Source organism: Pezoporus occidentalis, unplaced genomic scaffold, assembly GCF_034315485.1.
Source record: "Pezoporus occidentalis ecotype Australia unplaced genomic scaffold, CSIRO_AGI_Poc_V1 ctg4, whole genome shotgun sequence".
Lineage (NCBI taxonomy): Eukaryota > Metazoa > Chordata > Aves > Psittaciformes > Psittacidae > Pezoporus > Pezoporus occidentalis.
In genome coordinates, this window is record NW_026915724.1 from 23687125 (window position 1) to 23714284 (window position 27160).

General features: G+C 40.1%; 2 protein-coding genes across 7 annotated transcripts in view; both read right to left on the reverse strand.

Annotated features, from left to right (window-relative positions):
• The window catches only part of SPIRE1 (spire type actin nucleation factor 1), a 132551-nt gene extending 120512 nt beyond the window's left edge, over positions 1-12039 (reverse strand). For 4 of the 6 annotated variants that reach the window (XM_062633015.1, XM_062633014.1, XM_062633016.1 and 1 more), the window contains exon 1: positions 11492-12039. In XM_062633015.1, coding sequence (XP_062488999.1) covers positions 11492-11813 — 322 coding nt within the window. In that variant the 5' untranslated portion in view covers positions 11814-12039. Of the gene's footprint in view, positions 1-11328; positions 11428-11491 lie in introns of those variants that run through there. The other 2 variants (XM_062633018.1, XM_062633019.1) reach the window with 2 other exon arrangements.
• Positions 12040-14251: 2212 nt separating this feature from the next.
• On the reverse strand, positions 14252-27149 carry CEP76 (centrosomal protein 76). Its single transcript, XM_062633024.1, has 12 exons — positions 27002-27149; positions 25748-25903; positions 25326-25407; positions 24744-24968; positions 23548-23733; positions 22773-22870; positions 21945-22073; positions 19728-19919; positions 17655-17821; positions 16412-16745; positions 15013-15230; positions 14252-14564 (listed from the first exon to the last, which is right to left on the reverse strand). Exons 1-12 carry the CDS (start codon positions 27062-27064, stop codon positions 14426-14428), a joined length of 1989 nt encoding a protein of 662 aa, XP_062489008.1. The 5' UTR covers positions 27065-27149; the 3' UTR covers positions 14252-14425.
• Positions 27150-27160: the final 11 nt, after the last annotated feature.

Consider the following 27160-nt stretch of genomic DNA (forward strand, 5'->3'; position numbering starts at 1 on the left):
AGTGAGAACTGTTTTTAAATACTCCTACAATTATTAGCAGATTTATGAGTATTAGGGGCTATTTCTCTGAAATTCAAATGAGAGATGACCAAAGCAGTGTATCGCCATGATACAAGATGATACAAGACCAATTCACAAAAATGTAGTCAAGATGGGGGGAGAACACAAAAAAAAAAAACAAAACCAGTAAAATACTCTTTGTAAAAAAAAAAAAACAAAAAACCCAACCAAACAACAACAACAAAAAAAAAACCAAACCTACCCACCAAAAAAAAACGTTTTTTTTTAAATTGCTACTTCAGAAAAAAAGTAGTGATTTTAAACCTATAGCGATGCAATGGCATACAGAAGGCCATCAGTGCTTGCAGTCACTGGTAATTTAAAATATCTTGACTTACATTTCCTATGGTCTAATGGAACAGGAGGCAAACTGTCTACTAGATCCTCTCAGACACAAAGTACTCACTGCTACACCTCACAGCAATGCTGAGATACTGCAAAGATCCTTTTAATAGAAGTCCTGACCAAGTCTTGAAGCACAAAACCAGATAAATCAGCCCAGACCAAAATAAGAAAGGCAAAAATTGTGTTTCTGAAAGGAATAACAAGAAGCATATCTCGCAGCCTCTCTGATTGACCTTTTTTGATAAACTTCCATGAAAGCTGTTCTTCATAGAATCACAGACTGCTTTGGGTTGGAAGGAACTTTAAGGATCATGTAGTTCCAGCCCTCCTGCCACGGGCAGAGACACCTTCCACTAGACCGGGTTGCTCAAAGCTCCATCTGACCTGGCCTTGAAGTCTTCCAGGGATGGGGCAGCCACTGCTTCTCTAGGCAGAAAATTTCTGTTCTTCAAGGAAAAGCACTCAAACTCCAGAAATTTTCCTTATTTCATCTATGGTACTATCAAAAATTACTACTGTTTTCAGAGCAAATCATAATTCATTTTTTGTTTTATTATAAAAATACAGGTAACACCTTAAAGTGGATTATTTATTCTCATTTAGAATGAGAATAACCAGTTTTTACAAAATAAAATCACAGTACTGTCATGACTCCGTGTGCTGGGGAAGGAAGGGGTAATAACAACTAGCTGAAGTCTCACACCAGCTCAAATGCACTGCAGAGAGTATTCTAGATAGGTGCAAAGTGTTGACTTAGAACATTTAACATACGCTGCATTATGGTGATTACCCACCATACCATTCCATATGCCTCTGTACCTTGAGTCCAGCTATACCCTTAGATTTCCCTGAGCTGTTTGCAGTGACTTACAGACTCCCTCCATCGGGAATTCCCTACACTTCTGAAAAGATCAGCATTAACTGTATTGACCCAAGAAACATGCACTTACTTGCATCTGTCAAGACTGAAATGAATTTGCTTTTGTATGGCCCACGTAAGCCAATTTACTCATACTGGCTTTATTTATACTGGCTGAGAGTAGAAACTTCTTCATTCTTTAGCTGACATGACTGAAAAAGCAGAACCTCTTAAGTGTAGCCTAAGGGTCACACTTTCTTAATCTGCACTCGGAGAAAAAAAGAAACCCTATAAGAAGTCATAGAAGAGTCTCTGTCTACCAACAGTATTAAGTGCTTATCTAGGAAATAGGTGGACTTACAAAAATTATTTCAGCTGCTGCTTCTTAATATAGATGCAGACTCCTCTAGACTTCACAGCCGTTCAACCAGCTACTAATCTATGTAGCATTTTCACCACTCTTGCTGCCAAAAAAAGATTCAACAGTACTTTTCCATGACAGCTTTCAAATAGTGACTAATGCAATCATTACTAGTAAATAGCATAACTTTAACTGTCAAGTTAACTTCAATTTATACAGAAGCTACAGTTTGGAAGATTATAGGATTCTTCACTCACAGATTGTTGAAATGCAAAAAATTAACAGTTTTTGCAGGAAGGAATGAGACTTCAATTGTTTTTCTGTATTTCTGAAAACAGCCTTCAAAGAAATATATTTGCAACCCAAAAAAAGAGAAGAAACCCCAAACCTTTACTTCATTTTTCATTTATAAAAATTTCTATTTGAAAATTATTCTTATTTAAAACCCACAACAAGAGAAGTAATGCTAAGCTTTCCTCAAGCATTAGTGCAGTCTCAGCCCCCAAGGTAGAAGCTTCACATACAGCTGCCAATAGTAAGAAGCACACATTTAAGACTGAATTTTAAAAGCAAAATGGATAATCCAGTATGTTAAAATAGACTGACACGGGATATTTAAAAGAAAGCATGTAAGATGTGCACAACCATTTGCACACTGCTACTTGAAGAAAAATTAAGCATTAGTGATGTGACACCACAATCACATGGCCACTGTTTCAGCTATAACCAGATGCTCTAAGAGCCCTTCAGCTTAGAGCCCCTGAGCATCTTCCTAGTTTTCCTCTAGTGCCTCAGACTCCTCTGCACAGATCCAAAAGCACTTGCTTCAAGACAGCTTCTTGCAAAACTGAAATCAGCAGCACTGATTTTAAGGCAATAGTGTAGCTGATGTATGCATTGGCAACAAACCTGAAACTCAGTTTATGTTAAAGATTCTAATATTGTGTTTAAATGCCACAGCCTTTTTCTGAAGCTTTTGGGTGAAATGAAGCTGCTATTTCCACCACAGCAGAGCTCAGGTTGCCTTCAGGAAAGACAGCCACTGTCTGTATGTACTAGAGGACAGTGGAAGAGTTAGCCAAAGAAAGAACACAGGGGCTAATTGAAGGAAACAGAGCAAGGGAGAATGTGGGAGTCACTAACTCAAGATCCTTAAATTGAAGCCTTTAGTCAGGCCACCAAATTAACAGTCAGTTGAATCTGTATTTGCTGTCTAGCTTTAACATCTTGAGAAGGAACAGGAGCTACCATAGTAGGCTCTTCCCTGGCCTTAAGACAATGTGGAACGCCTTTAAAAAATAAAAGAAAAACAAAAATTTCAGATTCACATTTAACCATCTGATTGAGGAACTGGAGCATTAGCTACCAAATCTGACAGGACTGTCAATATGAGAGTCAAGATTAGAAACAATAAAAGGGAAAGAATGAAGAGAGCAAAGGCAAGCAAGCAACATATGGGAAAGAGATGAATATGCAAAAAACAGGATTCACAATTAAATGGAGGGAGAGGAAAATACTGACGCAACAGGAGTGAGCCAGAATTCTGGCAGAGGTTGCATATTACCAGATAAACAGAGGAGAAATCTTGCATGATAAAAAGAAACAGAAAAAAGTGAAAGCAACAAAGATAAACATAGATAAAGTATAGCTTAGGAGTAAGAGGCAAAGGCTGCAGGGAAGAAGAGCAAGATGAGGAAGTGGAAGGAAGCACACTGGATTAGAAGAGGTAATCAGGGACCACCTGAGCACCGACCACAAGGCCATGTTTTAAGTAAAACACTGGCTTTGAGGATCAAAATATCCTTCCTTTAAACTCTGTAATTAGAAGGCAACAAGAAATGGAATGAGTTTTTACAGCTGGTGGCTTTTTGGATCTGACTCATGATCTCTGTATCATCCTACAGCTGATGATGTAGAATCATACAATCATAGAATAGTTAAGGTTGGAAAGAAATGGTATTGTAGAAATGGTATGCCTCAGATTTCTACCTGGGAGAGGTAAAAGGAAAGACAATTTTAAGAAAACACAAGGAAAATCCTTAGGTTACTAGATCGAAGGAAGACATTCCTTCCTTATGTCAATCTTTTTTCATCCCTTCATCTTTCTTCATTCAACATTTCACTGAAATTACTCTTCATTTTCTACAGTCATAAGCAATCCTCTCGTACATTGCATACATGTAAGAGGTCTTCAGTGCTCATACACAGTTAAATTTTGTGATAAAAATTACTTTAAAATACCGTTCTTTAATGCCAAATTAACAAATCCATACTATCTTAGTGCTACCTTCTAAGATAAAATGAAATGGTCACTCTTCATCTTGTCCTATTTCTACTCTGCACAAGGAAACCAGCTGCGGTCACCATTCAATTCTTTCTGTATTCCACTGCTCACCCTCACTAGCAAACCTGTAAGTTTACCCAGGGATAACATCAATTTTTGTTATTCTAAGATAAATACTGTGGTAGATACGCATCTCCAAGTGCTGCTGAGCTCTAGCCATAGCTGCCAGTCTCTTCTGCAGATGCTTAAATACAGATACTCACTCTCTTCCATCTGGCCTGTCCAGATACCAGCCTTTCCCAACAGATGTGAATTTGCAGAGTTCTTGTGCCTCAATTTTTAAACTTTTTTTCTAAAAAGTTCTGTTACTCTAATCATATTACTTTTTTTTTTTTTTCCTGGAGCTATACACTTGCTTCCTCAGTCAACAAATATGGTTGAATGACAGAATTCTGCCACCACTGAAGTCACTGGTAGTTTTTGCCATCATGTTTGACGCATCCAAAGTTTCAAGCAGGTTACAGCTTTTCTAAACTGATAACACAGCACTGTTGGATCTGTTAAGAACTTTCATCAGCTATTAATAAACTCTCTCAAGTGGATGAAAAGTAGCTCTCTGCCTCAGCTACATCTGCAGTCTTGTGTTTACACTGTACAAACTGACTCATCTCCTTTTTTCCTCTTAAAGTGCACCATAGTAAAATTCAATAACATAGTTGTGTGTCATGCAAGCTAGCTTAAGGTTTTATCTGGAATAGAACAATATTCATTTTGTCTCCTAACCGGACCCAGTGCTGTAATGCAATAAATTAATTCAGAAACAAGCAGTGAGCACTCTCCAGTTTCCTTTTAACAGACATCATGAAAAAGTTTCCATACTTCTATAACCACATATTCATTGTCAACATGGATCCAGGATGTTATGTACCTTTAATCCTCTTATCACCTGCAACATACCTACTGCACACTTGGCAAATGCAGCCACGCTCAGGTGAGACTCATTCAGAGCACTGCTGCCATGTGGGTCATTTTCACTGCCTGTCGCTCTGATCACATCTTACTCTCTGAACCGTCCTGTTAAAGGTGCTTGCTCACTCTCTCTGTCACAACATACACTGCTACTGTCTTCATTTTCAAAGCCCTTCTCATGCTACTCCAGTCCTACCCACCACCTCTCACTAGTACTGTGGGGTAATCTGTCACCTCCAGTCAGCCCCTGAATTTGGACTCCATTACTCATAACTTTTTTTTTTTTTTTTAATTAAAAAGAAAAATTAAAAATCTTTGTTCTTTCTGCAGTGATGCCCTATGGGAACATCATATTAGCTCTCTGCAACGTCGCAGCAGATGTCTCATTTTTCACTTGACTCTTCAATCACTTAACTATGACAACTACAGTTCCACTTTCCTTTCTACAGCAACATTTTTATTGCACTAGTTAAGAAAACTTCAGTTACATTAAAAATGTGTTCTCTTTTACTGTAAGTCATTATGAACATCAGGCAACCACAATTCTGCAAAGTTCTTTGCTCTTCAGTTTTCCTTAGGAATGAACACAGATTTCAGACATCATCAGATTAGGCTTTATCCCTTCACTGTACACTTACCACCTTCAGTACTTTTGCATATAAATACAGGTAACCAAGGTCATCTGTCACTGTTGACAAATTCCTTACATTTCCTTTGTGCAGGCACTTGGAATAGTTTTAGCCTAAGATGTTATTTTGTTGAGATCTTTTCTTTGCTTATTCTGTCCTCCCCCACCAGAGCTATCTACAACAGGGTCCCTAGCATCTGCCTACATTCACAGAGAGCTCATGTAAAACCCCCAGTGCACAGGATGCCTCAGCATAAGCCATGACTGGAACTTTCCAGTTCACCCTTATGTACTGGGAACCACACTGATGGCGGACAGCCTGACATAAATAAGGCCTAAGATTTCTCTGTTCCACAGATCAGCAGAGAAAGAGACCAGATATAATCTATCAACTCACCAAATCTTCTCTCTGCTGTCTAGTGCCATTTTCTTCCTACCTTGACTCACATAAACTTATCTATATAGATAGATACATATAGTTACCTGTTTGTCTTAAAACTCTTGTAGGAAAAGGTGAGGCTCAGTACATCAAACCTTATTGTTTTTAAATAGAGTTCCCTTGGACAAAATCTGAATTCAGAGCATAATTACGTCTTAATTCTAGAAGTACTATATATTTTGGCAGTATTCAAAGCAACATCTGTTTGGAAATTTAAACAGCAAGCAAGGCTACTCCCATCAATTATGTGTCAAATGGGTCAACAAAATTAGAAACAGAATGTCAGTACATTCATTTTCCTCTAAAACTCCTGCATATTTTTCCCTCAGTGCTCCACAAGAGACAGACACATGAGAATGTCTTGCTGCACACAAACTATATTTGCATTTATTCATCCTATATTTCTCAATGCTGCCTTCCAACACCTGGGCACGCAAGGATGTAAGGACAGGAAAGTCATTAAAACTACCAAGGCAAAAGCTGTTCCTCTCCAGTGTGTCTAACCCTGAGCCCTCTGAATCCTGTGAAAGCCACTGTGCAGTCAACTTTTCTGTGATCTTTCTAATTCAAAGCCAGAATACTCCATGCATTATGCCCTCCTGCTGAACACCTGGCAGATTTCCAAGAGAAAAATCTGCATCATACTTACTTCTGATAAAACCAGCAGTAATTTCCCTCTGCGCTTTCTCCTCTAGGGATGAAGGACAAGGCAGAAGGGGCACCAACACTATCTGCAGAGGCACACTCTCAGAAGGGAGAAGGACGGCTGAGGAGTACCACGTGCATGCCAGCCCTCAATGGGCAATGGCTGGAAGCCAGCACAGGTTTCCCAAATACCCACCTTTGCCCCTTTCCAAGATCCTCATAGCCATTCCTCTTCAGGAGCTCAATGCAATACCCAAAATCAGTGGCTGCCTTTGCCAAGTCAGGGATCTGGCACTAACAGAACACAAGGAGAAAACTTTCAATTTCTCCAAGCCAGTTCATCCCCAGAACTGTCTTTCGGGGAGGAAGCAGTGTAGCCAGTGTGCCAAGAAGCGAGAGTCCCTTATCCAGCGTACAGTATTAACATGACCCCAGTGAAACAGCCTCCTGTGCCCTATAGCGTTCTGCTGCTAAATACTGGGCATGAGGTCGATTGCCAGCTCTTGTAAGGGTTTTCTACTCCTGTATCTACCAATTCATCATTGCTTCAAGTTTATAAAATGCTTAAAAGTAATGTTCCCCAAGAAGAGAGTTTGGAGGAGACAACATGTTTACACCAAACGTTTTTGCTTGTTCAGAAGTTATTTTTTTATCGCATCTGGCACTTTAATGGATGCCACCATTAGCTCATTTCATATAAAATGCAACAGATGGCTAAAACAGGCATTAGACAAAATACATTCTACACTGTACCTCCAATTTTATCACGGGTATTTCTAAGCAACCCACATTTCTGTGGTATTTAGATGTCAGTTACAACAATTCGTACTAAGACGACAACAGTGAGCTCTTAATTTCTTGCACTGTTTCTTACTCACTTCAGTTCTGGCAAAACTGTAAGGTTTGCCCAACACCAAGACCATCACTTTGTGAGTGTCTCTAAAGCAAACTCCTTGACATGGCTGGGCTTGCTCTCCACTTCGCCTGAGCCCCACTGACAGCATGATTGATCACATCATTCTTCACCATCCTAAACAAAGCCCAAACGTTCACTACCCAAAGACACCATTCTTCATGACTCTTTTATTTGTCCACACAGGATTCTGTTGTTTTCAAAAAAAAAAAAAAAAAAGAAACTAGCAGTCAGTATGTGTTCCTTTGAATTACCCAAACCTATGCACCAACCTACAGCTACACATTTTACATGTATCACTACAACAAAATAGCTTTACAGCTCTGAGCATTAACCTGCAGAAACCCCATTGCTCTAACAATGCCTGCTTCTGACACAGGCTTTTAAACCTAAGTTGTCTGAAATACAAAGGCAGAAAAACAATGAGCAGGAATCCTTCCTGATCCTCCTCTTGTGAGGAATTCAGTGCTTAAATTTAAGCATGAGGGATGAATGCTTAAATGAAAATGAACAACTGAGCAACATTTTCAGTCTTTATCATTTTCACCTTTAACCAAAACCTTACTGATTTTTGTTTCTAAACAAGGTAACTAAATATTTATAGACCACACAGATAAAACTGGAAAGATCTGAGAATCAGTCTCTGGTTTTGGTTAAGGATGGGTATTCAACTCCAAGGCTGCTTTTCTGCTCTGGTATCAGTGAAACTCATCTTTGTTTCCTATCTCCAGGACATTTTCTTCAATTTCTAGGTATTCTCACTTTGGGTTTCAAGTACTGTGCATCAACACAAGAAGAATTAGCTTTGGAAAGGTACCATCAGTTTTTTCTACCTAATGAGTAGTTCTTTTGGAGAAAACTTTAATTTGTATCTCAAGAGTAAAATTAGTGTGACCAGGCAGCTTCAGGGCCTATGCTACAACCCGCTGCTCCCCACGTCCTAGCGCCAGGGCAATGGTTCTTCTTAAGCTCTCACTGTTACTTAGCAAAATACATGAGCCCAAGAATAAGAATAAATACCCGCTCAAGAGGCTCAAGCCTCTTGGCTCTTTTGGCTCAGAAAGCTCATTAACCATCACCTAAGGACACTGCAATAAGCGAAAGAACTGTGATAGTTCAACAGATACCAAAGAGAAGCAAGCCTACCATCAACTCTTTAATATTCAGTATAGTGAATTACCAACATTCACAGCATCACACATACAACCATTTCCAGTTAAATCCTTCTACAGTTTCCACAAGCCAAAGAAGAATAACAGCCAACTGACTAGGACCACCTTTGTTTCATGTTGTTGACACTCCACAAACACACAAAATCCTTTGTGAAAGCTCAAAGGCTGAGCAAAGTCCATTCAAAGTTAGGGAGATGAGGAGGACCAGAGAGAGGCCCCCAGGGAGAATGCTGTCTCCTTTCAAATCCAGGTGCCTACCAGCCTGCGCCTGATGCAAAAGTGGGATCACCAAGTGTGGTTTAGGAATGGACATCTGTCAGTAACCTCTCCTCCTCCCCTTTCTATTATAAGCACAGGAGGGGATGCTCTCCTTGAGTCATCTCCCCCCCTGTGCTTTCCTGGGAGGTTTTAGCAGACTGGTTACGTTTATATGTATCTTAGAGTGTACGTATGTATATATATACACAAATACATATATGTGCATATATCAAAACATAGAAAGCCAACCGTATCCTGGGCTGCATTAAAAGGAGCGTGACCAGCAGGTCAAAGGAGGTGATCCTGCCCCTCTACTCTGCTCTTGTGGGACCTCACCTGGAGTATTGTGGGCAGTTCTGGTGTCCTCAACATAAAAAGGACATGGAACTGTTGGAACAAGTCCAGAGGAGGGCCATGAGGATGATCAGGGGACTGGAGCACCTCCTGTATGAAGACAGGCTGAGGAAGTTGAGGCTGTTCAGCCTGGAGAAGAGAAGGCTGCATGGAGACCTCATAGCAGCCTTCCAGTATCTGAAGGGGGCCTATAGGGATGCTGGAGAGGGACTCTTTATTAGAGACTGTAGTGACAGGACAAGGGGTAATGGGTTAAAACTTAAAGAGGGGAAGTTTAGGTTGGATATAAGGAGGAAATTCTTTCCTGTTAGGGTGGTGAGGCACTGGAATGGGCTGCCCAGGGAGGTTGTGAATGCTCCATCCCTGGCAGTGCTCAAGGCCAGGTTGGACGAGGTCTTGGGTGATATGATTTAGCGTAAGGTGTCCCTGCCCACGGCAGGGGGGTTGGAACTAGATGATCTTAAAGTCCTTTCCAACCCTAACGATTCTATGATTCATATTCCTACATACACTCTTAAGATTTTCAAGTAATAAGCACGTTTATGTGGTGTTAACTGATAGACAACATAATACATACAACAATAAAGGTAAAAAAAAACAAACAACAAAAAAGACAGACAAAAATTGTCATGGGTGGAAGATAAAAAAAAGGGGGGCTCATCTATCCAAATATCAACATACATAGGTTAGCACGTTAACTAAAATATTTCCAAAGAGTAATGCAGATGCGGCATGCAGCTTTAGCATAAACTAAACATACTGGATGTCAGTGAGGGGCCTGAAATTTAAATCCAGATATATTCCAACACCTTCCTAGGGGCCAAAAAAGATGTACTGTAAGAGGAAACAGAATAAGCCCACAAACAGCAAGGAAAAAGCAACAAAAGAAACACATAGTAAATCAATGTATTTCCTACAGTAGGAAAGCAAGAAGCCTGGTATCATCTCAAACACTGTAAGTAAATGCAGCGTGCAATATGCAATACAGAACTCTTCAATGCTCTTGTGACATGCAGATGCCTTGGTCCGGAAAGTATTTTCCTGGAACTTCTGGGTGTTGGTGTGGCATATTTTATTAACATTATAATAACCTATTTTAGAAAATAATTTAAAAAGCAAATCAGATCATATTTAAATGGAAGTCATTATTAGACTCATTTAAATTGCAGAATAACACTACGTTCCTTCTTCCACTGAGTATATTTTGGTATCTGTATGTCCCACTAGCTCCAAACTGGATTACTGCAAATCTCTGCCAGTAGACTTCAGACAAGCACTGTATTAAAAGTCTTCATTAAATTATAACACCAGGCATAATATCCATGATCTAAATGTTGAGAGCTCCATTAGTCCCAGTTTGTGATTTTTCCATTGCCTTCTACTTCACATAACTTTAAAATTCCCAAACCTCTGTCTTCCTGGAAAATTCAGTGAAGTTGAATGTGGACTAGGTTGATAATGGGCAATATCATCATCTGTGTGATAACGGATCACATCACTCTGCTGCCTAGCGTTAGTTTCTTTCCAGAAATCAAGCTTTACTTGCAACAAGAAAAATATTCCTTTCCATACTCATAATCAGAAGCTTTGAAATGCAGAGAAATGGACATGTACCCTTCTTTCCAATGCAAAAGATGTTTTCCTCAGTATTTTAAAGAAACAGATGGTAGCTACTAAGCCTCTGGGTAGGTGTACACTGCTTTCTCATTTACTATCAGCATACCTCTAAATTGATCTAATAAATGCCTTTTGATGCCAAACTATTTTAAAGACACTATAGGATGAGCAATGTGGCCAAAGAAACTCCAAGAGCAGGCGCTATAGGAACCGATGACACAGTATTACGCACTAAAAGACGACGCAATTATAAAACACTAAACCCGCACCCACCTCCCCTGTACCCCACACGCAGGCGATTAAATTCAAGGCCACAGTTTTTACCCTTCAAGGCACGAAACCGGGATGATACGGGGGGGGACACACACACAACCCCCAACACCACCACCCGCCCCCGGCACGGCGGAGCCGAGCGCTGCCTCACCGCAACCCTCCGGCGGGAAGGAGACCGTCTCCTCCCGGCCGCCACAGCCCACGGACAAAGGCTGAGAGAGAAGGGCAGCCGCCCGCGCCCGGCACCCGGCTGCTGCCGTTGTTGGGCCGTTCCCCAGGGGCTCAGAGAGGTCGGTGGCGGGGCCAGTCCTCACCTGCGGCGGGCGGCGGCGGCTGGTGGGGCTCGTCCTGCTCCAGGGTGACGGCGCCGTCCCGCCAGACGCGAAGGTGGGCGGTCGCCCCCAGCCTGGTGACGGGGGTCTCGCCGCGGCGGGCGCGGGCCCGCAACGAACCGCAGCACTGGTAGCACACGGCCCACGCCTGCTCCTCGTTGATGGGCTGGTTGTAGAGCCTGAGGATCTCCTCCAGCGACAGTGCCTCGGGCTGCCCGCCGGCCCCGCCGCTCTCCTCTTCCTCGTCGGCGGAGCGGGAGGCGCCGGGCTGGGGCTCCGCTCCGCGCTCCCCCGGCAGCGCCATGCCCTGCCTCCGCCGCTCTGCTCCCCGGCTCAGTGACCGGCTCTGCCGCTGCGACTGCTGCTGCTTGCTCTGCTTGTTCTGCTGCTGCCGCCCGGTCCCGCCGTGCTCATCCTCCCCGCCCCGCTAGTGCCACCAGGCCGCCGGACAGCCCGGCCCGCGCAGCAAGCAAGCTGGCAGCGGCCGGCCAGCAGGAGGAACAGCGCCCGAACCACCCGCTGCTGCCGCCGCCGCAGGGGGAGACAGCTCATAGCAACGCAATGGCGTCCTCGCCCGCCTCCGCCGCCAACGGCCGGCGCCGCAGCGCCCCCTGCCGCCCTCAGGCTTGGCTGCAACTGCGTGCGGCCGCCCGGTTGCGCTGGGCTGGTAAGGACGGAATTCAGCTCAGAGGCTGCCACGGCAACCTCCGTGTCCGCGGGCAGGATGGGAAGCGCCATTCGAGCAGCTAGGCTTCCACGGCTGCCTTGGACACGGATAACGATGGGGCGTTCTCATCTCACAACCCTTGTGCTGCTGGTGCTGGCAACAACCCCCCCAGAAACAACTCTTATCTGGACAGCAAGATGACATCCTCAGCTCCCCAAGCGACTGAACAGTGACACCAACGTGTATCTCCATCATGGATGCGTCGGGTTTCAGGGAAAAAGCAAGTCCCTGCTTTCACAGCTTCGAATCCCTCCGTTGGTCACCCTGCCTTCATACAGGAAACATCCCCTACCACAAAATTCCTGGAGCAGCAAGCAGGAGACACCAAGGCTACAGGGAAAAGCTCCCAGCAGTTGAAAGAGCACGGTTCAAAAGGGGAACTCTCTTCCAAACAGCTGGGAGGTGATGCTCCTTACCCAGAACATACCTGGGCTTCAGCCACTGTGCCAGTCTCTCCCCATGGCCGCACCACTTGAGAAAACCGATTCTTGTAGTAATTGAAACTCACATCAGAAAACATTTGGGTTTTCCCTTTAGCATTTTACAATTTTACTTAACACAGGTAAAAGGAAATCTAAAATCTCCCCTCAGCATCTGCTGCATACGAAAGATGAGGGAACACCTAAGTGACCAGACAGCACTGGGCATGTCCCTGCATGCTGAAAGGACACACAAGGCCCAGCTCTGACTAGGGAGCTCCTCTTTCCTTTTTCACTTTTACTTGTATTTAACATGGACACATTTTTCCTCTTGTAATGACATACACGTGTAATGCACACTGCTGCAAACAAGATACACATTGTACTTAAATAAAGCTATTAAAAATTTAGTGATACTCACCACACAACATGATTCAGCCTTTCACAGGTTATTAGATACAATGAAATTGTACTGCCTAAAGCATTGATTGTTGCCCTGCAGGCTGTGTAGCAGGCAAAGGAATAGATTTTGATTTTTCAGATATAAAAATAAAAGTAACACAAAAACAGATTTTGAAAGTGTTTGAAACCTGTTAGCACTAGAGCCATACATACATAATGTTCAATTAAAATTTCAAGTTAAAACCCTAGGGATGCATTAGGCAGTATTTAACACTTGGAAAAAAGACCAAAATGGTGTCAGACCACTGCACTGCCAATTAAATGTCCATGCAAAACACCAGCCTTCACTCTTGCTGCATGCGTTACAAGCTTCTTTGGGATTAAGTCTGCTTTGCTCCAGCACCAACAGAGTCAGATCTTTCCTACATGTAGAACAAAAGGTGGTGGACACAGACCAAAGACACGGAATGGCTTCTATAGGAAAGATCAAATAGTTTTCATCAGCCTCACAAAGACAGGCCAGAGTCCGCATGGTAAAAAACATGAGGTATTGAGAAGTCCAGCAAGCTCAATTGCTTGCTGTTTCTCAAAGCATGAAGACTAAAAGACGCTCGGCAAAATCACCATCCACATGTTGAAGACAAACAAAACCACAGATGGATAATTAAGTACAGATCTCAGTGACAAAACCAGACAAAATCATGACTGGTTGTTAAGCAAAATGGCCTGGCTACAGCTCCTACCTCAGAAACTTCCTAAGCTAACGTCAGAAAACAGGCATGAGGTTAAACCACTTCATGTAACCCAGCACAAGCTAGCCATGTGCTTGGCTATCCACATCTTAACTTTACATATTAAAAAAAAAAAAAAAAAAAGAAACAAACAAAAAAATCCATTAAATTAATAGGATTAATAAGATTATCTCTTCTGACTGAACTTTTCTTAGAAGCTGAATGTAGAAGCTACTGCTATGTCCAAAAGAAGCAGAAATAAACTTTTTTCTAAAAAGGACACATACTTCAACTTTCTAGGTCTCGGTCACTCACAAAGTACACCCAATATGCTACACAGAGAGTCTATTACCCTGGAGAGGTAAACCAGACTTTTTTCTAAATGAATTCTGACACCAGTTCAGAGCTGCAGAAGAGAAGCTGGTATTTCATGCACACATTTTAGTAATTTGACCCACATTCATTTAAGTACTAAAAGTGACTTTTATTAAAAATAAGAATAAATTCTCTTTATAAATACAATCATTACTGTGTACACAATCCTCTTCAATGAACACACAGTATCCAAAATCAGCAGCATTTATATAAAATACAATACTAGTTTTTAATTACATAATTTTATACATTATTTTGCAGATCAAAGGACAGAACGGTATTTACAAGCAAACATGATCCAAACAGCACATGCAGATTCAGGGTATGCAAACACTCGTACACGAACCGCAAGTCGCACTTGGTCTCCCGTACAACAGATTATTTCTTCACAAAAAGGAGACCTGTAAAAAAGGAAAACAAGAGTAACAAATATTACTAAGCTATTATTAAAATTTTCAATTACATATGTGCGTTTTTTTTCAACTGTGATCAACCGTTAAATAACAATAAGCGTCATTAGTCCGTCACTACAAATAATAATATTGTTCAACAGTGCAGGGACTGTTGCCTTGGAGGAAAACAAGGCCATCACTGATCATTTGTAACAAGTGCAGAGAAATTAACTCCTCAATGTTTAATTTAACTCAGGAGAAGTCTATCATCACTGAACTCAATGTAACATAAAAGCTCTGTAACCCCATGACCCATTACATACACGACTCTTCCTTCAGTTCTTATTTAACAAAATCAATTTTCTTTAAATTTCAAACAAAAAAGAGTTGCAATTCAGAGTTAAGTACTGTTACTTTTAACATACACATGTATGTATCTCTTTATATTTAAACTTACCGAAGACATGTGGCAAATGCTCTCCTGGCATTTCTGTATACAAAATGGATTGGAAACCCTTTAAATGTGTGACCATCAGGTACTGCTCGTCTTACAGCGTCCTGAAACTCTTCATTTCCTGCAGAAATACTTGTTGCACGTTCGAGCTCATAGGCTGCTAGCGCCGGTGACAACAGGTAGGATAGATGGTCATCCCAAACAGTAGAAAGGCCAAGATCCTGTGAGGCAATTCACAGAATGATGACAAGTGTGCAGAATGAATATTAGGCTATGACTAAGCTTGTATATTGTATAGATTCAAATAAATCCATGACAAATCTTTAATTTGTAGTTAATGGAAGAGAAGCAGTATGATTTTGATATTGACTCACACACCAGCTGGAAGAACCAAACACCACCAACAAAATATCAAACACTGAGCAAGAAATTAAGTACTAGACCAAAACAAGACGAGCAGAGTTGAAACTACATGTTTTAGCTACAGTATCTCTGCATGAAATGTAAGAAGGTAGTGCATAAATACATAGCAAAAAATATATGGGAAAGATCAACTAAGTTCACCTCACATTTTTCAGAATTGTCTCACAGGGAAACCCACTTCTGAAAAAACAGCGCACAGTAGCTACCCAAAACACATACAGATACACGTACCTTCCTCCTACCATCCCACAAATGCAACAAGGGAGAAAAATCTACCACATTATGTGTTCAACATCACATGAGACTCATGCTCTGAGAATGCCACCCCAAATGCTGAACACTGTGTGGCGAAATAAAAACTAAACCAAAAAACCCAAACATTAAAACCAGACATAATTTACCAGGGATTTAAAATATTAATTCCTCCATATCCAGCACAGGAAGATTAATTTCTGGCACATTACATGTAAAAATTCTGATATAGGACAAAACTTATTTCTAGAAATACCTTCAGATTTTACAAAGCAGTCAGAGTAAGAACATGGAAGCTGAAAGCTTGCTTTTATCTAGGAACCAAAACCACTTGGGGTGGATAGGCAAAGCCCACCACCAACCAGGTCTGGTCTTCCCAGCTCTTTTACAGACCACTCACAGGTAATTTGCAGGTGCCAGTAAGCTGAAGATCAGAGACACAGGAGAGGCAAAGGCAGGGTGGGGGGAAGAGCCCACACAGAAGGCTACCAATCACCACTGCAAACAGTAAGTATGATGTCTAAACTAGTTCAGTACAGTCTTTCCAAATAATTTTTCAATTACTTGACTTTTCACATACCACATTTCTGAAAAAGCTGATGGAAAACATGCTGCAAAGATACAAGTATGTTGAAGTAACAAATGGCTACCTAAAACAAGTGAAAACTGTAAACCCATGCACCTTTATTACCACAACAGATCAACCACAATCTTTAAACAGTGTTACCTTTCTGTGTTCAGAGACCAGTAGTCTCAGCTGCAACTCCATCTCGTTGCTTGCTATCGCAGCATCTATTGTGGAATCACACAGAGGAGGGAAAGGGGGAACTGAAGATGTTGATCCAGGTGGACATACAGATTTTATTGCTTCCCCACTCATAGGTTTCCATTTAGATCCATCATGCAGGTCAAACACACAGACCTCCACAGCATCAGACGGCTGACAATTTCCAAAGAACTTTTGATGGTTGAAGACACAACCTATTGTGCGATAAGGATACAGTGGCTTGGGTTGTTCAACTAATGGAGGGTCATCAGGCTTGATAGGTCTGTGGATGTACCTAACCAAAAACATTCAATGTCTTATTAATACACCTTATTTCAAGGCAAAGTAAAAATACTTAGATGGGTCAGATACAAGCCATCTCTCTTTCTAAAACTGTAAGCCAAATTTGTTAAGTTTGGGGGGGGTTCATCCTCCCAAAATGGCATTAATTTATTTACAGAAAAATAATTATGCACATTTTGGAAACATAGCATACAATAAACTAATACATCCCTTTTTTTTTCTTTAAATCTAGACAAATAAGCTAATTGAACTCAACAGCAATTAATTTTTGCAATGATAACAATATACCCATACAGTTTTCCCACTATTCATCTCATTTGGAGAAATATGTCTTCAAATGGTAATCACAGGATACGTAACCAGTGTCAAAACAGAATCACTCATTTTCAACACTGGATATAACAGGTTCCAGAAGCTCTGGAATACAGAAGAACTGTAAGTGCCCTTCTAAAATGACTCAAGTGAGAGTCTCAGACTTGCACAGATTTTTGCAGGAGAAAAATGTAATATAACACTGATTTCACAGATGAAGCAAGTTAAAAAATACTGGTTCCTAAACAATAATGTCAGGTTTTATCTCCTTCTTTACAAATGGTGGCACTGATAGCTTCAATAGCAATCAGCTACCGTAAGACAGTTACTATACAGTATTAAAGCTACTGAGAACTGCATTACAAATTGTGGAAATATTTCAGCTCACACTGAACCAGTTGTTTTCCAAACAAAAGCAGTATACAGAAAAAAGATTCAAAGACAAAACTCACCTGGATTACATTCCAGCTGCATGACAGAGTGTAAAGATAAAAACCACAAAAAGCCCAACAAATATCCCATGCAAACCTCAATATATTGTTCGCTTTGATAATGCATTGTTCGCTTTTCTTGTATTCCTTTTACTCACCTATGCCCTGTTAAGCTCTCCCAAAAAGTAACTGTTCCATCAGTTCCAAGAGTCATTACCCAACTATGGGGGACTCCTTTTCCTTTTGTTCCAACACATACAAAGGCTTCCAATCCAAACCCAAGCAGGAGACTGCACAGAAGGTTAGCATGATCTTCACAGTCACCCTAGACAGTAAACAACAGTAAACTGGCTTGAGTATCAGGCGTGTATTAAATCTTAAAGAAAAAAAAGTGGTATTTCTCTAACCATTATTTAATACATCATGTTTCTCTCTTGTTTACCTAAAGCACGTATCAGAAGTTGGGCTTTTAAGGTTTTATTTTTCTGTAACAGAATAAATCTATTTAAAAATAAATAATGAATGTTCAAATAATAGACTATATTTTTTATTCAAATATCACTAAAGCTAGAAAACATCTCTTATGATTATGAAGATACCTTCAAGTATTGCAAAACCAGAATCTATAGACCCATGAAGACAAACCCCACATTTTAATTAAACATAAAAGCGTATGTAAATAAGGCAAATACCTGACATAGTACTAGAAATTACGTGGTATTTTCACACAGTTAGGAAATTTAGTCACTTAGTAAAATGTAATTCTACTGTTATTTCACTGCCTTGAATGTGTTGGCGAAGTTGAGAAATTAAACAAAGATAAAATAACCCCCCTCACAGACCTAACTATAAAGCAGCTGAAAGTCACATGTAAAGTTGCTTTTCGCCTCAGTCAGAAAACCCATTTCTTTCATAAATACATTACTCCCATTGATAATTCACAGAAAACAGTTTCTGAATATGATGTCTAGTATTCTTTGTCTCAAGTCCTTTACAAACAGTAGCTGTAAAGTAAGAACAAAAACTCGTGCAACAAAGCCTTCATAATACAAAGCACAGCATACAGAAGTGAAAGCATAAGGCTCTTTGATGCTATTCAGAATGTTGAAAATATAAAATTCAGTGTTCTTGGATGTATCTGTTCATTACACAGATAACACAATCTTCCCCTACAGTAATGTACAAGTGAAATATGCAGGAAAGCAGGTTTAACCAAGTTTCTAGTGAACCTGTGTTCATTTAATAATGCCACACCACTTTCCACAAGAAAAATAATAATGATCCAGCTGGTGTGTAAGGGGCTAAATTCAGCTATTTTCTATACAGCTTTCCACTTCTGCCTTGAAGGAAACCTTTTCTCTATGCCTCCAAACACAATGGCCCTCAAACTCAAAAGTCATTATCATCATCTCCATCTGAAAGCCAGCAGGTAGCAAGTGATGCCTTTATATGGTACCTATGCATGATATGATATTCAGAGACAACAGCTAAAGCCTGTTCTGTGAGGCCTTTGAGACAGATTTAAAACCTGGGATACAGCTCCTGCTGCCAAGAAGATGACAACTTTTCAATACAAACACGTTAGTGGCATTACTTTTGAACACAGAAGATTCTCTATGGCAATGAAAAGCATCGACCACTCCAAAGAGGTATTAAAAGAGATTGCTATTACTTTTAGCCATACAGCAGAAAAGCTATGATCCAGAACACGTTACAATTTGTTTCATTTATTATAGTCTTATGATACAAATGTCAAAACACCAAGAACTAGGTTGAAACCATTAGTAAAAATCCCTATCTTGCAAAAATGGAATGTAAAGATTGTCAGTATATTTTAGCCCATCTAAAAAAAAAAAAAACCAGCAAAAGAGACTTTGAGACTTTTTCAACTTTTCCTGGATTAGTCCAGATTTTAAACCAGTGTCCGGCACACTAGCAGAGGTTCACCGAATTATATGGGATCTTCGAAAAGCAAATGAACACAAACAAGCTCATTGTCAACCAGATGTACTGAGGAATGGACCCAAACAATAGCAGTAAAGAAAGTCTGTTCCAAAGCCTTGTTGTCTATTTAACATCTGTTTCTCTTTAAAAAATATCTTAAACAAGTTATTGCAACATAATTCTCCAAATTTTATTTAATCCATGTATTTGCAGCCTGTTTTAAATCACCAGCTTCAGTTAGAATATGATACCACCTACTGTGTCACACAAGGACTATTTTCACATACCTTGTTTCTACATAAAAAAGCAAGAAGGGTACACCACTGTTCTTGTTTGCCACCACCTCCTCCGATGACAGGAGCTCTTTCATAACCCAGGACACTGACAAATCGTGCTGCTTGTCTAGGTGTGTCTAGCAACCGGCCTGCTCGAAGTGGTCTGATGTATGAACATACCGGATGGTTTACTCCATTTTCATCCTGAAAATGTAAAATACAGTTATTTATCATGCATGCAAATATCACAAAAGATTCATCTTAAGACTGTCTTCTTTGCAATGGGATATATTCTCCCCGAAATAATATCACAAAAAAGTATTAAGACACAAAAATACTTCTGAATTAAGACACAAGATCATTACAGTTACATTTTTCTGCTTGTTCTGCCACTTGTAAGGACATTCTGGACTCCATGTTCAAATACCTGGAGCAGCACAGGCTGCAATCCATTTTCGTAAATGGATGAGGAACTGTTCATGCACCACCCACTATTAATTTCATTATCATCAAGCAAAACACATTATCATCAAGCAAAAAACCAAACCATAACAAATCACATACACCCCCGCCCCCCCAAACCCACAACAAACCCCAAAAAAAGCATTAAACATTTAGGAACTGATTTGAGTTTTAGCTTCTGAATCTGAATACTCTACCCCTTGTCATAACACCAAAAAAAAAAAAAAAAATTTACTCCCAACAAAATAACTAGATTTATATAAATTAAAATAGTAATAATACTAAGAATTTCTAATTTATTGGGAAAAGGAAAGAATTACTGGGAAAAGGTCTATCTTATTACATGCGGCAGGGAAATACTCCAATTATCAACTATTAAAACTTTTTCAAAAGTACAAAATTCTTCCTTAGTTGCCTAAATTGGTACTTTTATGTTAATACATTTAAAAAAAGGGATCAAAGCCTTTTAAATCTCTGCAGCTTCATGAAATGATGGTCTACTGTAGATTTCTGGGTGCAGAAAGTAGAATAACATTAATTCACACCTTGCTTTATTCTTGAAATAGGAAAAGTCCCATTTTTACCTCATGTCCCCAACCAAACTCTCAGTTCTAGAATTCCCTATCTAATTAGGTATGTTTCTCTACATACTCTGCTCTGAAACCTTCTGTTGCTTGTTTTGCCCCACACAGAGTAGCTTCCAGGTGGATGAAAGGCTGGGAAGGAACACAGCCAGGACAGCTGAGCTGAACTGACCAAAGGGATATTCTGTACCATGTTCAGCAATAAAACTAGTGGGTGTAGGAAGCAGACTTGTAAATTCATCCCTGCTTGGAAACTAGCTGGGCATCATCCTGCTGGTGGCAGGTGGCAAGTGACTGTCTTTGCATCCCTTTCTTCCCACTTGTCCTTCCTTACTGTCTTTCACTTACTAAACCATCTTTACCTCAACCCATGACTTTTTCCTCACTTTTGCCTTTTCTACTGTCTCCCTCATCCCACTGGGACGAAGTGACTTACTGACTGGGTGAGGCCTCAGCTGCTGTCTAGGATTTGAAAGCTCACATCACTACTGAACACTTACAGTACAGCCAGAATGGAAGCTGCTGCTTCACTGAAGAGTACACAGAGATCACTTCAGGATGTTACTTTGAGATAATAAGCTACTGTGCATTATCTGTGCTAGGAAAACTGCCACTAACAAGCTAAAGTCATAGCATGAAAAATGCAAGGATCATACCATTTCTTTTACTGAGGAACAACTACCATGGAGCAATTGACAGTAATTTATTACCCTACAATAATTATGTCTATTGTTATGAGACATTACCAGAAAGATTGTTTTACAGATCACACATTAACCAGAAAGATTGTTTTACAGATCACACAGAGCTCAAATATTGTGCACATATGTTCTAGTAGATTTAGTAAGTGCATGTTTTGTATTTTATCTGATATAAAATTTGTCTGAAATAGTTTGCATGCATAAGTTAAGTCTTGGGCATTTGTGAGACTAAACAGGCTTTATCACCTCTTACACCAGAGGTGGTTAGATCAACCCTTCTGTGGGCATTATGCTGTTAAGCTTCAATATACAAACAGAAGTTACAAATTTCTTTTTTTTTGCATGATACACCACATGTTGCCCTGATCTGAATGTAACCACATCACAGATCTATAGAGATTCCATATACATATAAACCTCACAATAAATCAAAAAATAAAAAGGCAACTTAAAGATTTGGTATAGTTGTACAATTTACAAACCTGTGCAAAAATCTTTACTAGCCTTGTGCTGTGTGTAGGCCTAATCTGTAGGTATTCTCTCCACCATTGTTTAGCATAGACAAGAAATAACCGTTCTTTTTCTGCTGTTTTCTGACGTTCCAAAGCAAACTGCAAGTAAGAAAAACAAACAAATCACATGTACATGAATTCCAAACAGAAGACAAAAAAAAAAAAAGGCAACACCCCCCCTCCAAAAAACCCAAAGAAAACCAAACCAAACAACATAATAAGTACATTAACATGAAATCCTGCCATATGTGAAATAAACCTTAAGTGTGCTACACAAATACTGAATAACAGTATTTTTAAATTAAATCCAGTGAACTAAAACCTCAAGCTACATTTCTTGTTTGCAGGCTCATATGTGAAGCTTGACTGAAGTAGTGGTCATCTGAAGTGATGCATTTCTGCACAGAAGGATTGATGAGCTTTTGATGTGCAGAAGAGCATCTCCATGTACCTTCAGGCCAACATTTACTGGCTTTCCAGGCAGAACAGCTGACTTGAAATTATTGTTTCAAATGGGAAAGAGAACAAGAAAACATACAGTACTTGAGGAAAATAAAGGTATATTATTTTTCTTCTTGAAGTTTTGATACAGGTAATCAGAAAAACTACTAAAGTAATAATTCAAAGTAATGTTCAGTGTAAACAAAAGTGGTTTAAAAAAAGGTGATTATATTTAAAGGGAAAAAAAACAAAGTAGCAAACATTCAAAAACCCACAGCCCTCAACATCTGCAAGTAATTCTATACTAATCGCCCCCCCCAATAAAAAAGTAAGTAAGCCCTCCCAGAAATTACTTACTTGAGTATTAATTACTTCTGGAGACAGCATCTTATCAAGTTGTGGATACATTTCTAGTCGAATGTTTAAAACACCAGCAGAAACCTTCGATTCTGTACCTTTTAATCAAAATAAATTTTAATGAATTCTCTCAAAATTAATTTACTGAAGACATTTCAACCAAACAGGAGCAAATAACTACAATAAATGTCAGCCATATAATTACAAAAAAATAACTAAACATCTTTAAATAAATGCAAAATAAGCATCTTTATTTAAATTTCAAACTCAAATGAGGCTGTAAGAAAGCATAATATGGCAAAAAAAGCAGACAAGTAGATGTGAGATAATTATCCAAGGCCCTTGTCCTGGTTTTGGCTGGGATGATTTTCTTCCTAGTAGCTTTCATCATAAAGTAAAATATAATAACAATGCGATAATGTTATTATAATAATATTGACAATACTATAATGAAATAGATATGAAGGAATAAACCCCGCCCCTGAGGAAAACCAAACAACCAAACATGAAGTGATGCACAGTACTACACCCACTGACCAATGCCCACCCCATCTCCAAATAATTATTCACACACCCCCCCCCAGCTAACTCTCCCCAGTTGACATACTGGGCTTGATGTTCTATGGTATGGAATACCCCTTTTGTAAGGATGCCTGATAGTGATTTATGAGTTGAACTAAAATTAAACTACATCATAAATACCACTTTATGCTTACAAGCAAGCTCAGTACCAGTATTTTAAAGCCATCATTACAGCCTTATTATTTATCCTTACCTACACCCAGGAGTTCAACAGCAACATTTGTTATGCCATTCTCTGCAGCCAAGACAGATCGCCACTCCAAGAAATAGGATGCTACTAGTGTTGTCTCACCAAACGTGTCTGTTTTGATCAGCACCATATGCACTGGATCACATATAGATAACATAGTGGTTGCATCCACCATTTTACTTCCATCACCTGCCATTATTAAACCAAGATAAGACAGCAAGAATATTACCATCCTAAATCTTCCTCAGAATTAAAAAGTATGCATTTACATTCATTGAATACATCGCACTTTAAGAAAAATCTCATGTCCGGGAGTGTAAGCAATGATCCCATCTTAAAATCAAACTCAGTTTAGGACCTAGCTACAGAGAGGTTACAGTTAATTTACAGAGGAGATAAAGATTCCTATAGCTGAATATTCAAATGTAACTGCTTCAACTCTACAAAAATTAAAATGGAATTAGCATTTAGGAAAATAAGGAATATTAAAGGACCATTTATGAAAAGCAATTGAAAAATATTCTTTTAATAAGTTGGAATGCATCACATAAACTAACTGTACATCAGTATTTAGGAAACAACTTTCCCTGTAGTTAAGCTTCACTCTACAATATGAATATCTCCAGGAGCAGTAGAATTAACAAATCTGGGTTTTTTTGCATCTGTGGTATATTCACTCCCTTGTCAACTGCAGTAACTCTGCCTTTCTCTGTGTTTCCTGATGTCACATAAGCTACCCTGGATTTTTACAGGATTCAGTCAACATTCAGAAGTCTTTTCAGAACATACTTAGCTCCTACCATGTTCCCTGGCTACCAACAGAAGAACGGTAATGCAGGCTGTGGATGACTGACTTTTGTGCAGGTGTTTGCAAACTGAACTCACACTGCAGATTCCCTTCCACGTGATTACAAATTCATATTTCTCTTCTTCATTTGTCAGCACAAACAGCCACCTTAGCTGAGACTATCATCTTACTGTCAATTATGGATCAAGTTGGTCAAATTCAAAAAAAGAGGAGGCCAGAGTAGAGAAATACCTGAAAGTGGCATAACCTAATACTGTAATCAGTTTCCTGAGGAACACATGATAAAAAATAGGAAAGAAATCCACTAAAGAGCTGTAAACATTTCACAAAACTCTCAAGTCAGAAAAAAACAACCCAATAGCATCAGCTTTAAACCCACAATATTCCTTACCTAGGCTATCCTTGTGTACTTCAAGTAAAAAACCATCACGAAAATCTGGGTCACAGGCACAGGCTACAGGTTTAGAACGGAAGCGCTGGTTTCGAAAATGTAAACACAGAGTGAAGGTAGAACAGATCTGGCCAGGCAGAGGCTCTGGTTCCTGAAGATGTTCCAGAAAAGCTTTTCCACCCAAAACCTGAAGGTAAAGATACCTCCGTGTTGGGTCAATGTTAGCTGTAAAGTGTAGCAATAAAAATGAAGAGACTACAAACAGATCTTAGAATGCATAATAAACATCAGTTAACTAATAGGACACTAGGAAAAAGAAACATTTTTGAGACAAGTGCTTAGGATAAAGTGATTTTACAATGTATGGAAGTTATCTTCATGTAAAATAATGAAATAAAGAAAGAAGTTGTATTTTATGTGACACCAATTTCTGCTGCTTACATGAATTTACTTCCTCTATATAAGCAGGAAGAACATCTACCTTTATGTCAGTAATGGATTACTAATTCAGAGTCCAAAAGTCATAACTTCAAATTTCTCTCAAAACTAGGATCCAAATATTAAAATAAATAAACAACATACTTTTTTTCAAATCTGGTGGCTCTCTGTCAATGAAATGTGTTGATGGTTTTGGAGCTGAAGTCCTCTCCTTTTCATTCCCATCCTGGAATTACAATTAAAGACTTTTTTTGAGGCATCAAGGGATGCAACAGTGCTCTTACGGCAGTCTTCTAAAAACTAAATAATCCACTGTTTTAACCAAATGCCATTCATCAGGTATGCCCTGTTCTAGTACTCAAGATGCAACAAATTGAACAAATATTTATGATGTAGTATTACCATTAACCCAATTTTAGCATATGCATTAAGCTGTTCTGCTTCTATTACGTCACAAATCAGTAAAACCATTATAAACCTTTAAAAGTACCATGTTCTGACTTTGTTAAATCTAAGTCAGTAAGAGAAATGAACAAAAACATTTTAACTCTTCAAAAACTACTTACAGTTACAAATTTAAGGTCCTTCATAACATCATCAATGATTCCTCGTTGTCTTAAAGCTTTTATCAGATCTTCTGTGGATAACTGCTGATGCTCAGGTGCTAACTCTTCACGTATAGTCTCAGCAAGAACTTCTCTTATCCTGCCATGGACATCCATCTGAAAGAAAATTCACTATATGCTACAAACACCTGCTCTTTCTGCGGTAGCAGCTGTGACTAAGCAGTCACTCTATTCTCTAAAATCTAAGTCTATTCTCCTAGGAACACAGAATTAACTACACCAAAACATTAATCCTTTCAGAACTGATCAAATGAGTCACTATCTCACTAAAGCTCTACCAGTTACAAAAGTTATGGGCATATAGAACCTGCGCATTTTCACTGCTCTTGACAGTATTCCCCGCCTTGAACTTCCCTCCTCACAAAAAGGTCTGCAAATCTATTACAAAATGGTTGCTGCCTCCCTCAAAATTCAAACTTAGGATAATAGCTTATTTTTGTTAAATAAAAACACTCAAGTGTGAGGTGCCACTGTCCATGGTGGGGGGTGGTGTGGGGGTGGTGGTGTGTGAAACTAGACGATCTTAAGGTCCTTTCCAACCCTAACTATTCTATAGTTGTATGATTAAGGTGAAAAATACACCTTTGTGTACTCATAGGTAAGGTGCAAAAGTAATAAATCTCCACTGCAAGCTCCCCCTGTGCTCAGAAGGGGGTTAAAGAATTTCTATCCTTCACCTCAGCTGTCAAACTGCACGATTTGTGAAGCTGTTTCTCACACAAGAAGAACGTTACGGCCACAGCCACCACGCCTTGAAATACTTCGTGATGCGCGAGTTAAAGCATTCATATTTATTTTCCCGTCAGTTCAAAAAGAAGCCCCAGGCCCAGGGTGCAGACCCCGCCGCCGAAAACTGCTGCCGTCCTCTCCCTGAACGAGGCAGTGCCTGACAGAGAGAAGCCATGGGGAGGTGGCCGGGGACGGGCCTCAGCTCCACCTCCCTGTAGCCCGGTAAACAGAAAATGAGAGAGGACCGGAGGCGGTAAGAGACGGCGCGGGGATAGGCCGCACGCGGGACAGCAGTTCGACGGGGCGCGAACTGTTGCGGGCCCTCCTGGAAGGGTGCGCAAACGGCAGAAGGCGCAACAGCGCCTGGAAACCACAAGTAGGGAAAATAAAAGCAAGGCGATGGAGCTAGCACGCTGCATGCCCTACCCCCGCCTCAGCGGGCACTGCTGTCACCAAGGGACCCACCTTGACGAGCTGCTGGTGGATGATCTTCTTCAACTCGGAGGCTTTCTCCGGCGGCAGCGACATGGCGGCAGGGCAGGAAACGAGCCGCAACACTCCTCAATGGGGAGAGGGCCGAGGAGCCTCTCGCCGCGGACAAGGCTCCACCCCCAACCGCCCTTC

Excerpts from the sequence above, each read along its gene's own strand:
- CEP76 (XM_062633024.1), bottom strand. The coding sequence starts at position 27,064 with ATGTCGCTGCCGCCGGAGAAAGCCTCCGAGTTGAAGAAGATCATCCAC. Across the intron at positions 25,408-25,747 it reads AGGACCTTAAATTTGTAACT|GATGGGAATGAAAAGGAGAG; the intron begins GTAAGTAGTTTT and ends TTGTAATTCCAG. Across the intron at positions 19,920-21,944 it reads TAGTAAAGATTTTTGCACAG|GATGAAAATGGAGTAAACCA; the intron begins GTTTGTAAATTG and ends TTACATTTTCAG.